At 32.9% G+C, this 14,452-nt stretch overlaps 1 protein-coding gene and 5 non-coding genes across 11 annotated transcripts in view; all 6 read right to left on the bottom strand.

The window, feature by feature from the left end:
* LOC149412058 (uncharacterized) overlaps positions 1-14,452 on the bottom strand; it is an 86,231-nt gene that overhangs the window by 9,748 nt on the left and 62,031 nt on the right. For 5 of the 6 annotated variants that reach the window (XM_089646449.1, XM_089646447.1, XM_089646451.1 and 2 more), the window contains exon 2: positions 4,803-4,991. In XM_089646449.1, coding sequence (XP_089502575.1) covers positions 4,803-4,991 — 189 coding nt within the window. Of the gene's footprint in view, positions 1-4,802; positions 4,992-13,526; positions 13,925-14,452 lie in introns of those variants that run through there. The other variant, XM_089646446.1, reaches the window with a different exon arrangement.
* LOC149412063 (5S ribosomal RNA) lies at positions 523-641 on the bottom strand. Its single transcript, XR_016304761.1, has one exon. It is a non-coding gene; the product is annotated as a 5S ribosomal RNA (ribosomal RNA).
* Positions 1,223-1,341, bottom strand: LOC149412062 (5S ribosomal RNA). Its single transcript, XR_016304760.1, has one exon. It is a non-coding gene; the product is annotated as a 5S ribosomal RNA (ribosomal RNA).
* LOC149412061 (5S ribosomal RNA) lies at positions 1,665-1,783 on the bottom strand. The gene has a single exon (XR_016304731.1). It is a non-coding gene; the product is annotated as a 5S ribosomal RNA (ribosomal RNA).
* LOC149412060 (5S ribosomal RNA) lies at positions 2,107-2,225 on the bottom strand. The gene has a single exon (XR_016304759.1). It is a non-coding gene; the product is annotated as a 5S ribosomal RNA (ribosomal RNA).
* On the bottom strand, positions 2,929-3,047 carry LOC149412059 (5S ribosomal RNA). The gene has a single exon (XR_016304757.1). It is a non-coding gene; the product is annotated as a 5S ribosomal RNA (ribosomal RNA).

Below are 14,452 nucleotides of genomic sequence, written 5' to 3'. Positions count from 1 at the left end.
AAAAAAGCCCTAATAATACTGAAAACATTAGCAAGGTGTGTGCGACGTTGATAAAAATAATCATTACATACGCGCTTGAAAAAGATCGTAATTACATCCATAACTTTGCAGGAATTTTTGAAGTGAAACTTCTTTACCCGCGTCATGCAATTTCGAGTACCGGAGTAAAACCAACTCATGACCGAAACGAAAATGCGGGACCGATTAAAGTTCATTTGATCTAGTCAAAGTTTTGAAGTAAAATATAAATGCTTCTTAGCTCATCTCGACAACTGGCGTTGGTGGTGTAATGGTCAGCGTAGTTGCTTTCCAAGCAGTTGATCCGAGTTCGATTCTCGGCCATCGCACATTATTTTTTTGTTTTTAACGCCTTTTTTTTTTTCAATGGTTGACCATAATATCAATCCACTAAGTAATATTTTAGGCCTGTAGCATACTTGAAAAGTTAAAGAATGATATAAAATTTTTTATGATGTTAACGATAAAAAAATAAAAAAAAACATAAAATTACCATAAAAAATGGGCCAACGGCACGCGGTGTTCCCAAGCGGTCACCCATCCAAGTACTGACCGCGCCCAATGTTGCTTAACTTCGGTGATCGGACGAGAACCGGTGTGTTCAACATGGTATGGTCGTTGGCAAACGCTAAACAATATTAATTTCTATTCTACCTGCCAATAAATATATGAAAATTAGTATAAAAAAGCCCTAATAATACTGAAAACATTAGCAAGGTGTGTGCGACGTTGATAAAAATAATCATTACATACGCGCTTGAAAAAGATCGTAATTACATCCATAACTTTGCAGGAATTTTTGAAGTGAAACTTCTTTACCCGCGTCATGCAATTTCGAGTACCGGAGTAAAACCAACTCATGACCGAAACGAAAATGCGGGACCGATTAAAGTTCATTTGATCTAGTCAAAGTTTTGAAGTAAAATATAAATGCTTCTTAGCTCATCTCGACAACTGGCGTTGGTGGTGTAATGGTCAGCGTAGTTGCTTTCCAAGCAGTTGATCCGAGTTCGATTCTCGGCCATCGCACATTATTTTTTTGTTTTTAACGCCTTTTTTTTTTTCAATGGTTGACCATAATATCAATCCACTAAGTAATATTTTAGGCCTGTAGCATACTTGAAAAGTTAAAGAATGATATAAAATTTTTTATGATGTTAACGATAAAAAAATAAAAAAAAACATAAAATTACCATAAAAAATGGGCCAACGGCACGCGGTGTTCCCAAGCGGTCACCCATCCAAGTACTGACCGCGCCCAATGTTGCTTAACTTCGGTGATCGGACGAGAACCGGTGTGTTCAACATGGTATGGTCGTTGGCAAACGCTAAACAATATTAATTTCTATTCTACCTGCCAATAAATATATGAAAATTAGTATAAAAAAGCCCTAATAATACTGAAAACATTAGCAAGGTGTGTGCGACGTTGATAAAAATAATCATTACATACGCGCTTGAAAAAGATCGTAATTACATCCATAACTTTGCAGGAATTTTTTTTTTCAATGGTTGACCATAATATCAATCCACTAAGTAATATTTTAGGCCTGTAGCATACTTGAAAAGTTAAAGAATTTTATGATATTATTAATGATAGTAACGATAAAAAAATAAAAAAAAACATGAAATTACCATAAAAAATGGGCCAACGGCACGCGGTGTTCCCAAGCGGTCACCCATCCAAGTACTGACCGCGCCCAATGTTGCTTAACTTCGGTGATCGGACGAGAAACGGTGTGTTCAACATGGTATGGTCGTTGGCAAACGCTAAACAATATTAATTTCTATTCTACCTGCCAATAAATATATGAAAATTAGTATAAAAAAGCCCTAATAATACTGAAAACATTAGCAAGGTGTGTGCGACGTTGATAAAAATAATCATTACATACGCGCTTGAAAAAGATCGTAATTACATCCATAACTTTGCAGGAATTTTTTTTTTCAATGGTTGACCATAATATCAATCCACTAAGTAATATTTTAGGCCTGTAGCATACTTGAAAAGTTAAAGAATTTTATGATATTATTAATGATAGTAACGATAAAAAAATAAAAAAAAACATGAAATTACCATAAAAAATGGGCCAACGGCACGCGGTGTTCCCAAGCGGTCACCCATCCAAGTACTGACCGCGCCCAATGTTGCTTAACTTCGGTGATCGGACGAGAACCGGTGTGTTCAACATGGTATGGTCGTTGGCAAACGCTAAACAATATTAATTTCTACTCTACCTGCCAATAAATATATGAAAATTAGTATAAAAAAGCCCTAATAATACTGAAAACATTAGCAAGGTGTATGCGACGTTGATAAAAATAATCATTACATACGCGCTTGAAAAAGATCGTAATTACATCCATAACTTTGCAGGAATTTTTTGAAGTGAAACTTCTTTACGCGCGTCATGCAATTTCGAGGACCGGAGTAAAACCGACTCATGACCGTGACGAAAAAACGGGATCATTTCGCTATAGGAGCCTAGCTAATATTATATACCTAGTTTAACTCACTCTCCTAACTCATCTTCGCTGTCTACAGGCAGAGCGCACGACTGTGGTCGTGAAGAACCGAGGTTCGATCCCCGCTTTAACTAATTTTTTTTTTCTTTTTTTATAACTTTTAATTTTTTTTATCACATGCTACTTATAAATATGTCAATAGACAGAAAAAAAGAGAGAATGAAATGAAAAGAGAGAGAGAGAAGAATACTAGAAGTTTCACTTCTGTCTTGCGTAGGCTTGACACACCCATTTTTTTTTTTTTCAATGGTTGACCATAATATCAATCCACTAAGTAATATTTTAGGCCTGTAGCATACTTGAAAAGTTAAAGAATTTTATGATATTATTAATGATAGTAACGATAAAAAAATAAAAAAAAACATGAAATTACCATAAAAAATGGGCCAACGGCACGCGGTGTTCCCAAGCGGTCACCCATCCAAGTACTGACCGCGCCCAATGTTGCTTAACTTCGGTGATCGGACGAGAACCGGTGTGTTCAACATGGTATGGTCGTTGGCAAACGCTAAACAATATTAATTTCTACTCTACCTGCCAATAAATATATGAAAATTAGTATAAAAAAGCCCTAATAATACTGAAAACATTAGCAAGGTGTATGCGACGTTGATAAAAATAATCATTACATACGCGCTTGAAAAAGATCGTAATTACATCCATAACTTTGCAGGAATTTTTTGAAGTGAAACTTCTTTACGCGCGTCATGCAATTTCGAGGACCGGAGTAAAACCGACTCATGACCGTGACGAAAAAACGGGATCATTTCGCTATAGGAGCCTAGCTAATATTATATACCTAGTTTAACTCACTCTCCTAACTCATCTTCGCTGTCTACAGGCAGAGCGCACGACTGTGGTCGTGAAGAACCGAGGTTCGATCCCCGCTTTAACTAATTTTTTTTTTCTTTTTTTATAACTTTTAATTTTTTTTATCACATGCTACTTATAAATATGTCAATAGACAGAAAAAAAGAGAGAATGAAATGAAAAGAGAGAGAGAGAAGAATACTAGAAGTTTCACTTCTGTCTTGCGTAGGCTTGACACACCCATTTTTTTTTTCTAATATTCTAACGCGAACAGCGTGCACACTTGTCCTTTTTCGCTAAAAACGATAAATAAAGCTGGGTTAACACCAAAGTCTTCCACTAAGTTTTCCACAAGTTGCGGCAATTTGTTGCTTTTTCTACAAAATACAGCAACTTTTTCTGTCTTCCACTTGTGGAGAGACAAATCTTCTACTAAATTTTGGTTTCCCTCGGAGTGTCGGTAAAGATCAAAGAAAGTGGACAACTAAAAGTGGAAGATTTGTTGTGGCGCGCTTTGCGCTAGCAACTTGTAAGAAACTAGTGGAGAACTGTTCCCCCTCCACGCAAACTTACAAACTTCAATAACAAATTGTGAAATGGTTGATTTTGAGATTTTAAACAAATAACCGAGACTTGTGTACGAATCACCAGTAGCCAAAAAACGTAATGTTTTTTGGCTACTGGTTTGTGTTCACCTCAGCTCACCACTCAACGGATCTACGTCAACTACCTACCTACCAAAACTACCTACGTCGTTTCCTGTAGTTTGTGTTCACCTCAGCTCACCACTCAACGGATCTACGTCATCTTCTCGGAGATCAGCTACACTAATGCCTAATTCTTGACACTACTGCCTTTCGCGCCAACTCTTTGGCAACAACTTTTCCATTTGTTGTTCTAAATTTGAGAAGAGCAACTTTTAGTTTTAGTTGTCAACTTTGGACAGTGTCTGTTTCTTGAGTTAACTCTAATAGCGTGGAGCACGACCTACACCAAAACCACTTTAACCCGTTCAGGACACTGAATCGGGTCAGCCTCTTGATTATAGGAGACCCTTCTGTAGAAATATATTATTTAGACGTTTTACCATAAATAACTACTTTGATATCACATTTTAAAATGTTTTAATGAAATACCTAAATAACGTTGAATGCTTTGTAATCTAGGAGGATCTTATAGAAATAAATTTTTAAAAAGAAGTAGAACGTAAATACGTTGATTCATTGTCCTGGCCTGGATCGAGGTGGTTTTGCCTATATATCGTCAATGAGAAATGAGATAACAATATAGCTATGATATTCGCTGAGAGGTCAACGTTCGAGTATCTTCCGTCTTTTTCGTTTTCAAACAAGACGTGTGAGAAGGAAGATTTTTATATAAGCATTTTAGGACCGCTCTCTGGGATTACTATATCAGCGGTAAGCCAAAAATTAATTTGTATAACCAACCTGGTCCATGGATTCTTGGATCATCTCCCGGCCACATTTCGGAGTATGCTGGCGGGGGCGTGTGCATGTCCAGGGGCGGGGATGTCCTGCCACTGGTGGGAGCTCCAGCCCTGGCGGCCACCCTCGCCGCCGCCCTCTGCTCCCGCGTACTGACTATGAATACTGATGGGTTGTCTTCCGGTTTTCTACCTGCAAATCAAATAAAAAACATGTTAGTTAAATAATCACAAACCTTAAATGATTTGTTGAATCACCCCTTAGTAGCCGAGTGAAAAAAAGTATTGGGTTACCACACAAAAAACGCAGTTGAACGCTAGAATACGTATTACGACTCGTTCCTATGTGACAAATGCTGATCTGTATACAGCATATTGGGCACGCGTTCGGTGTGACTCCCGTTTATACACCGATGCCGAACGGATTAACGATGTTGGTTCTTCTGAGCACCTTCCATTGAAATACGGGTAGAACAAGCACAGCATTCTCAGTGAATGTCTTTGTTTTAAAGACATCAATCCGTCCGTCATGATAAGGGAAATAATAAAGTATACATCCCGTGTCTGTGCACAGTTTTTTTCAGATATTTAGGAGCTCCAGTCGAGAGGTGGCTGCCATTCACAGCAGTTTGTCATACTCAAACGTTAGTTATAATAATATTATTAAAACATTTTAATATTCTGCATGAATTTTTCATCACTCAATGAAGGATGGATTTTAAATGGTTACTCATTTGGGAAAAAGTAGATCATTTATGACCAAGAGGGTTTTTCAAAAAACCGGTCAGCGAAGGAAATATATTTAATGAAGTGGTTTCAAAGAAATAGTTTAATATTAAACATAATTTGGATGTACGTAGGTTTGTATACGGAGAAAATGAGTGTTTTTATTTATCTCTTAAAATCATTTATTTTCATATACGTTGTACGTTGTACTCTTTCATGTACGTTGTTTTAGTTCTAGGGTTCTCCACCGATTTGTTTTAAATACGGTAAAGAGGAGGTTAGGGGGCATCTGAATTCAAAAAATATACACGGTCTTACTAAAAAACGTGGTGAAAATTATATTCAATTGATCAACGACCGTGTATGTGAAAACCTTACTAATTGAAAATTAAAATATAAACTGACATAAAATAACGTTAAAGGAACGATACAAATGATATATCTAATGATTATCCAATCAAATAAGGTTGCCTATCTGTCGGATAAACTTGAAATAATAACAATTTCTTATCGAATTTATGAAATTTTCTAAGGTGTTTTAAATGCTCCATATATTTCTTCATTTTTAAGATATCTTAAAAACGAATACAATTATAAAAACTGTATAAAATTACCTATTAAATTTTTTTATTTGAAATATACTTTAATATTTTAAAAATACAATATTTTAATTTCAAACGATAATAGTTGAAAAAAACACAAAAAATCGTCGCAAAAATCTGCCACCTCTCTTTTCATCTCGTTAATACAAAAAAATAAATTATTCTTTTAATTTCATGGAATAACAAAGAAAAAAATGAAATGTTTAACGCACGTTTATTTCTTCGATACATGGTTACTAACTCGTGCATTAGTCATTTATTTTATAAAAAAACATCACATTAAGGCGATGCACTACGTAGTAATGCAAAATCATGTGTTTTTGGTTTGAAAATTTGGTCGCCTAGAAATGTTTCAGATGCTTTAATTAAAAACTGCGAGTAGAATACATCTTGGCCTTTGAAATGATCGAGTATTTTTTAGATAAGTCTTTTTATAAACCCAGAACAAAACAATGTATAAGGCCTATGAAAACTGCTTTAAAGTTCAAAATCTCCTACTTACGAACTCATTTTCGGTTATGGTTTTATTGTATAATGTGGAAAATTAAGTTATTCATAAAATGATCGAAAAACATTTAAATATTTATGCCTGAACATCCACAAAATAAAATAAAAAGCCCTTTTTGGCCATATTTTTTCCTTGAATAAATCAAAACAGGTGGATGATGTTAAGCGGGAATTTAAGCCTTATCGCCATCTACGTAAGGTGTGTTATTGATAGCGGATCGATTCAAAATATTACAAGACGTAGTGCATCACCTTAAAGAAGTTCTTGTAAGATGTAACCGTTATACCTAACTTTATGTCATAACATGAAAATAGATTTTTCTAAAACTGACGAAAAATAACACAAATAAGTTATAAATATTTATTTTTTGGAATAACTTTATTGAGTAAAACCTCAAATTGTAATATTTAATTATTGAAGACAATATTAGCGATTTCTAAACTGTCACAGATAATCTTAGCTATAATACTGTATTTAAAAAAAGTTGTTTCCTTTATGAGTTCATACATTTCTATTGAAAAAATATATTTTTTAGTAGTTTGCATTTATATTTTTTACTGAGTAATTTATTTTTTTATTTGTATTCTACTCCAGCGAAGCGATAGGAAAACTTTCAATTTATCTAAAGCATATTTATAATATTTATATATATAATATTTATATTTATTTATATACATATTCATATTTATTTTATAAAGTATTCCGAACAGTTGAAATGAATCGTATGAAATATAAACCAATATAACAACACCCCCATACACACAAGCCCTGCTTATTTATGAGGGTACATCAAATACTAATATTATGTAATTAATAACTGTACTATATTGTGTAATTATATTATGTAATTGTTATATTATGTAATTCGTGTATCTTTTTTTTACTAATAAAAAAAAATATATATATTTTTTGGTATTCATAATGTACACCAATTCGATATAAATATTAATCAAAATAGTGATTTGGCATTAAGCTTCGCCTTAAACCTTCGAGCTTCGGAAGGACATTTCTAACCACAAACGTCATATTCCATTACAGCCTCTGAACTCTGAAGGAAGAACTCTGAACCGGGGAGTCCATGATCCATACAATATTAAAGTATTTTTACGTTTTTTTCTGTTGTGCTATGTGATTGGCGTGGTCGGTAAGAGAAATAATTATTGTTCTCAGTTTGTTTCACATATTATAATATATACTTATTACATACTATATTATACTTGATGCCATGATTAAAATCCTGAAAATTGTCATGGTATGTGATTAAAAATTGGCGGGATTTTTTCGTTGTCAATTGAAAGCTAAAAATTTGCATATTTTTTATTGAATAAACGGCATAAAAAGTGATGTGACAGTTTATCTCACTGATTCCCTTCACAGAAGGAATGTGTTTTCTAAATATCGAATTCTTTCAAAAGTATTTCCTATTCGTGTCAAAATGTCCCGGTAAGACTTTTGTTAACATTTTTATATTAAATTTAATACATAAAATAAAAACCGTACATGTTTCGTGTTTTGTTCATAAAATTTTCGATTAACTGTCATTCGTGTAATTCAACATATTTATAACTTTTAATAATTGAAGACAATATTAGCGATTTCTAAACGAAAATCTGAAACAGAAAAATCAGAAAAGGATACGGTCACATCTAGGACTATGTGTTTCGGACTATGTGACTATAGGACTATGTGTCCCGGAAAGACAAGGGTCCTGGGTTCGTGTCCTAGATGTGACCGTATCCTTTTCTGATTTTTCTGTTTCAACTCTTCACAAATTACAGATACCACTCACCAGAATGTCAAATCAAGTCAGGATCTATGATTTTTGTGGAGAGTTGATTGAGGAAAACCATTTTTTCCTGACTTGAGTTGATTGAGAGTTGATTGAGGAAAACCATTTTTTCCTCAATCAACTCAAGTCAGAAAAAAATGGTTTTCCTCAATCAACTCTCAATCAACTCAAGTCAGGAAAAAATGGTTTTCCTCAATTAACTCTCAATCAACTCAAGTCAGGAAAAAATGGTTTTCCTCAATCAACTCTCCACAAATTACAGATACCTTTCACCAATGTCCAGAATGTCAACTCAAGTCAGGACCTATGATTTTTTAAGTATGTAAGTCTTAATGATTTTGGCAGACATTACGCAAGTAATATTTTGTACTGATATGGCAGAAGTCGTGAATTCCATCAAAACCTTGTTCTTGTCTTGACTCGACGTTATCTTTATAATTCTTTACCATTTTGGGTCAGTATTAATAATCTGTATATTTACAAAATGCGTAATAATCTCTAACCATTGTTCTAATGTATGTGTAATCTATTGCTATCTCGTTTATCTTTTACACTATTTTATATTGTTTTTTCCTCTTTTTAATATTTTTTGTAAAATAATAAATAAACTTTTTGAACAAAGTTTTATTTAAAATAAAAAAATTATCATATTTACTTGATACACATCTCACATACACGCACACACAAATATTAACACACACCTATCTCCTTCCCTAAAATACTAACTAACTTAACATAAGTAAAATAGCGATGCTGTACGGATTTGATATGACTAATGTGAACATCATAACATTGGGACCAAATAACGCAGGCATATTCTAGAATAGGGCGAACTGTAGAGTTTTTATGGTAATAATGTCATGTACCATGTTAAGCATGGTTTGGAGTAAAGTTTGAAGGTGAATTCTAGTAAACTGGGTGAAATTTTGTAAGGTGAAAGTAAAACTCTCCATAGAAATAAAAATAAGTTGTATTTTAAGAGGAAGCTACAAGCCAAAAATGAGTGTATTCTTGGTATTCCTTATATCGTAGGTAATAGGAATTAAAATCGCTTGACAAACGGAGTCTAGAAACGTTCGATTTCAAGCATAAAACTGGTTTTTATTTATTTTGTAAATAATTTTATAAGAAAGCAAAAAATTTAATCAAGTGAAACTGTCACAGATAATCTTAGCTATAATACTGTATTTAAAAAAAAAGTTGTTTCCTTTATGCGTTCATACATTTCTATTGAAAAAATATTTTTTTTAGTAGTTTGCATTTATATTTTTTACTGAGTAATTTTTATTTTTAATTTGTATTCTACTCAAGCGAAGCGATAGGAAAACCTTCAATTTATCTAAAGCATATTTTTTTGGTATTCATAATGTACACCAATTTGATATAAATATTAATCAAAATAGTGATTTGGCATTAAGCTTCGCCTTAACGATTCGAGCTTCGGAAGGACATTTCTAACCACAAACATATTCTATTAGAGCCTCTGAACTCTGAACCGGGGCGTCCATGATTCATACATTATTAAAGTATTTTTACGTTTTTTTCTGTTATGCGAAGATATGTGATTGGCGTCGTTGGCAAGAGAAATAATTATTGTTCTCAGTTTGTTTCACATATTATATATACTAATTACATATTATATTATACTTGATTCCATGATTAAAATCCTAAAAATTGTCATGGTATGAAATTACAAATTTGCGGGATTTTTTCGTTCTCAATTGAAAGCTAAAAAAATATTTACATTTTTTATTGTATAAACAGCACAAAAAGTGATGTGACAGTTTATCTCACTGATTCCCTTCACAGAAGGAATGTGTTTTCTAAATATTGAATTCTTTCAAAAGTATTTCCTATTCGTGTCAAAATGTCCCGGTAAGACTTTTGTTAACATTTTCATATTAAATTTAATACATAAAATAAAAACCGTACATGTTTCGTGTTTTGTTCATGAAATGGTCGATTTACTGTCATTCGTGTAATTCAACATATTTATAACTTATTTGTGTTATTTTTCGCGAGTTTTAGAAAAATCTACTTTCATGTTTGTGTAAATCTTCAATCTTTTAAAGAGTACATCAAATCTTGGCTAAAAAACACTGAACTAGTTATTTTTTCTTATAAGTTTTAGCAAAGTTATCTGTAACATTTATATCCATGGAGAGATTATTTTTTATTATTTCACATACAGACGTGTACAGTGTACATATCAGCTAGTAATTTATAAGATGGGCAACAATCAACAATGGGGTACCCTTACCTAGCCACTTTGCAAATGTTGATAAATTCATTGCAACTGTAAAGTAATTTCTAATAAACTTATAAATAATGTAGACGGAGTAATGTAGTACATGTGACCTTTACCAGAAGGTATTAAATTAAATAAAAATATCAGCTATAAAGGAGAAAACTTACTGATAAAAATATTGTTCGTATTCCGGTTAAAAACGGGATCGCAGGCGCTTAATAGATAGGTTTCAGTAAAATGCCAATGAATTGTCACGATGTCGGAAAGCTTGTGCATAAAAATCCTAACATTTTTGCATTTCGTCATTATATATTATCAAGACAAACGCAGGTTCATAAATAGTTGTCTTTTTAGCGTTATTTTATTTAAAAAATATATTCATATTATGCGTATCCAGCTCCTGAAAGATGATTAAATTTTGGTATCCGAAATCAGCATCAAAAGTTAGGGTAAATATTCGGAATCGCTGGACAAGGGTTATATGAAATATTTATATATAAAACCTTCTGATTTACCTTAATTTACTATAAAAGGAATCTGACTGCATTTGGGATATTTTTAATTTTAGCATTTTAATATTTAATTACGTAAATCGAAGATTCACTTTCGTTGTATGGGATGACAGCTGGAATGGTTTCTGTTGATAAAATTTTCTTTTGTTTGTATTCCTGATACGAGTAGCTAGAATTTGAATCATTTCAGAATGCAAATTCTAGTTAGGTACTGTTTTGGCCAAACTCGAAAAATAAAATATTTTTATGTTACTTAAAAAACTTATATTTAGTTATTATTATAATTATTGTTTTATTTAACCTAAACTATAGTAACCTAACCTATAATAATCAAACCTAAACTAAACTAACCTATATCCTAACCTAACCCAATATAATCCAACCTAAACTAACCTAACCTATGTCCTAATAATAATCCAACCTAACCTATAATAATCCAACCTAACCTAACCTAAAATAATCCAACCTAACCTAACCTATAATAATCCAACCTAACCTAACCTATAATAATCCAACCTAACCTAACCTATAATAATCCAACCTAAACTAACCTAACCTATGTCCTAATAATAATCCAACCTAACCTATAATAATCCAACCTAACCTAACCTAAAATAATCCAACCTAACCTAACCTATAATAATCCAACCTAACCTAACCTGTAATAATCCAACCTAACTTAACCTATAAATGTTGGGGAACCTTTAATAACGCCTGCTCGCGTCCCCTTTAGAGTTATATCCCAGTTTTCAAGTAGTTTGTGGGCTACGCTAGGTTTGTATAGACTGGTTTGTGATTTCATTCTACCTAATCCAACCTAACCTAACCTAACCTATATCCTAATAATAATCCAACCTAACCTATAATAATCCAACCTAACCTAACCTAAAATAATCCAACCTAACCTAACCTATAATAATCCAACCTAACCTAACCTATAATAATCCAACCTAACTTAACCTATAAATGTTGGGGAACCTTTAATAACGCCTGCTCGCGTCCCCTTTAGAGTTATATCCCAGTTTTCAAGTAGTTTGTGGGCTACGCTAGGTTTGTATAGACTGTTTTGTGATTTCATTCTACCTAATCCAACCTAACCTAACCTAACCTATATCCTAATAATAATCCAACCTAACCTATAATAATCCAACCTAACCTAACCTAAAATAATCCAACCTAACCTAACCTATAATAATCCAACCTAACCTAACCTATAATAATCCAACCTAACTTAACCTATAAATGTTGGGGAACCTTTAATAACGCCTGCTCGCGTCCCCTTTAGAGTTATATCCCAGTTTTCAAGTAGTTTGTGGGCTACGCTAGGTTTGTATAGACTGGTTTGTGATTTCATTCTACCTAATCCAACCTAACCTAACCTAACCTATATCCTAATAATAATCCAACCTAACCTATAATAATCGAACCTAACCTACAATATTCTAACCTAACCTATAATAATCCAACCTAACCTATATCCTAATAATAATCATACCTAACCTATAATAATCCAACCTTACCTATAATATCCAATCTATCCTAACCTAAATCCTAATAATAAACCAACCTAACCTAAAATTATCCAACCTAACCTATAATAACATCACCTTTTTTAATTTTTCTATTTTATAAAACATACCTAAATATCTTTATTTTATTTTTCGAGTTTGGCTAAAATAGTACCTACCTAGTATTTGCACATGGTAAAAAATATAGCCACTCGTATCAGGAATACAAACAAAAGAAAATTTTATCAACAGAAACCATTCCAGCTGTCATCCCATACAACGAGAGTGAATTTTCGATTTACGTAATTAAAAATTAAAATGCTAAAATTAAAAATATCCCAAATGCAGTCAGATTCCTTTTAAAGTAAATTAAGGTAAATCAGAAGGTTTTATATATAAATATTTCATATAACCCTTGTCCAGCGATTCCGAATAATTACCATCAGGTTGAACTAGACTTCTTTTTTCAATTTTCTTTTTATGAAACCGCACAAGAGTTCCAACTGCTCCCGACAGCCAGGAGCCAGTGTGACGATGTTACGAAGATGAAGATGTTAAAGTACTTAGCTATTCAGATCTTGTCAACAAACACGGAAAAAGCCATTTCAAGCAAAGTTTCAATTCTGAATGGTGGTCAACCTAATCTAATTTAAATGAAAATGTTATCTTGAATACTCCTACGAGATGAATATTACGTAGGTAGCTAGTAAAACCTTTTACGTATATTTTTACGCAGATATTTGCTACGTTATATAAGGTACATGAGATGACCTTGACCAAATAAACACACAGTGTTCTTGCATATCGTAATATAATCTATCACAGTTCCACTTACCACTTGACCAATTAGTACAGATTCTACAACCATTTATAATGGAAAGAATCAACAGCATAATTGTCAGAAATAACACAACGGCACCGAAACCAATAAGAAAATATACGTAAACCATTTTACACGATCACTTTGACATATTGTTCATAGTTAATATGTGTTTTAATGCAACAAAACTACAATACACATGCACTTAGGTTATGTTATACGAGTTGATACTTCACGTAGTGAAGATACGGTTATGATGGGGTTATGTTTTGCAGTGATAGCAGAATGCATTCTAGAATCACGTCGAATGTTGGCAATCTACACAATACGAATGACATAAAACAACATAGGTACAGTTTACCTGCTGATAAACAATGATCGTATTACGTTTGATATGCAAGCACGAGAATAATTATCTGAACGTCAACGGCTATGATAAATAATGGGATTAAGATTTATAACCAGGTAAAATATTGGGAGGTAAATTATTATTGTTCTTCGTGTGAATAGGTACCGGAAAGTGAGATACATCCATTGATGTATTATATTTAGATTAGATATGAAACGAACAGATTGTTTCGATTTTAGTATGTCTTATTAGTCCAATTTAGACTCCAACACTAACGCCGAACGACCTGAAACTACAAAATCCAGTCTACGCGCGGTATGTACCTACCGATTGGTAACCGGATAAATCATCACAATGATAATTCATCACATCTTTAAAAAGTTATATAAAGTCATGGAAAGTGGTGAAACAAAAACTTTATTTACTGGGTTAAATAGGTAAGGTTAGGTTAGGTTAAAAAAAAATGTTTTTCATCGTTTCTAATGACTTTATATCACTTTTTAAAAGTGTGTTGAATTGTCAATGGGTTGAGTTATCATGGAACCGTACCGATTATCGGTAGTGGAACACGTTTCGATAGAAACTTTAATAT

The sequence above is a fragment of the Hesperophylax consimilis genome, chromosome 24 (assembly GCF_061612785.1).
Source record: "Hesperophylax consimilis isolate HC1 chromosome 24, BYU_Hcon_1.0, whole genome shotgun sequence".
NCBI classification, from domain to species: Eukaryota; Metazoa; Arthropoda; class Insecta; order Trichoptera; family Limnephilidae; genus Hesperophylax; species Hesperophylax consimilis.
The sequence above is the reverse complement of the archived record's forward strand: the minus strand, read 5'-3'. Positions and strand labels throughout refer to the sequence as shown.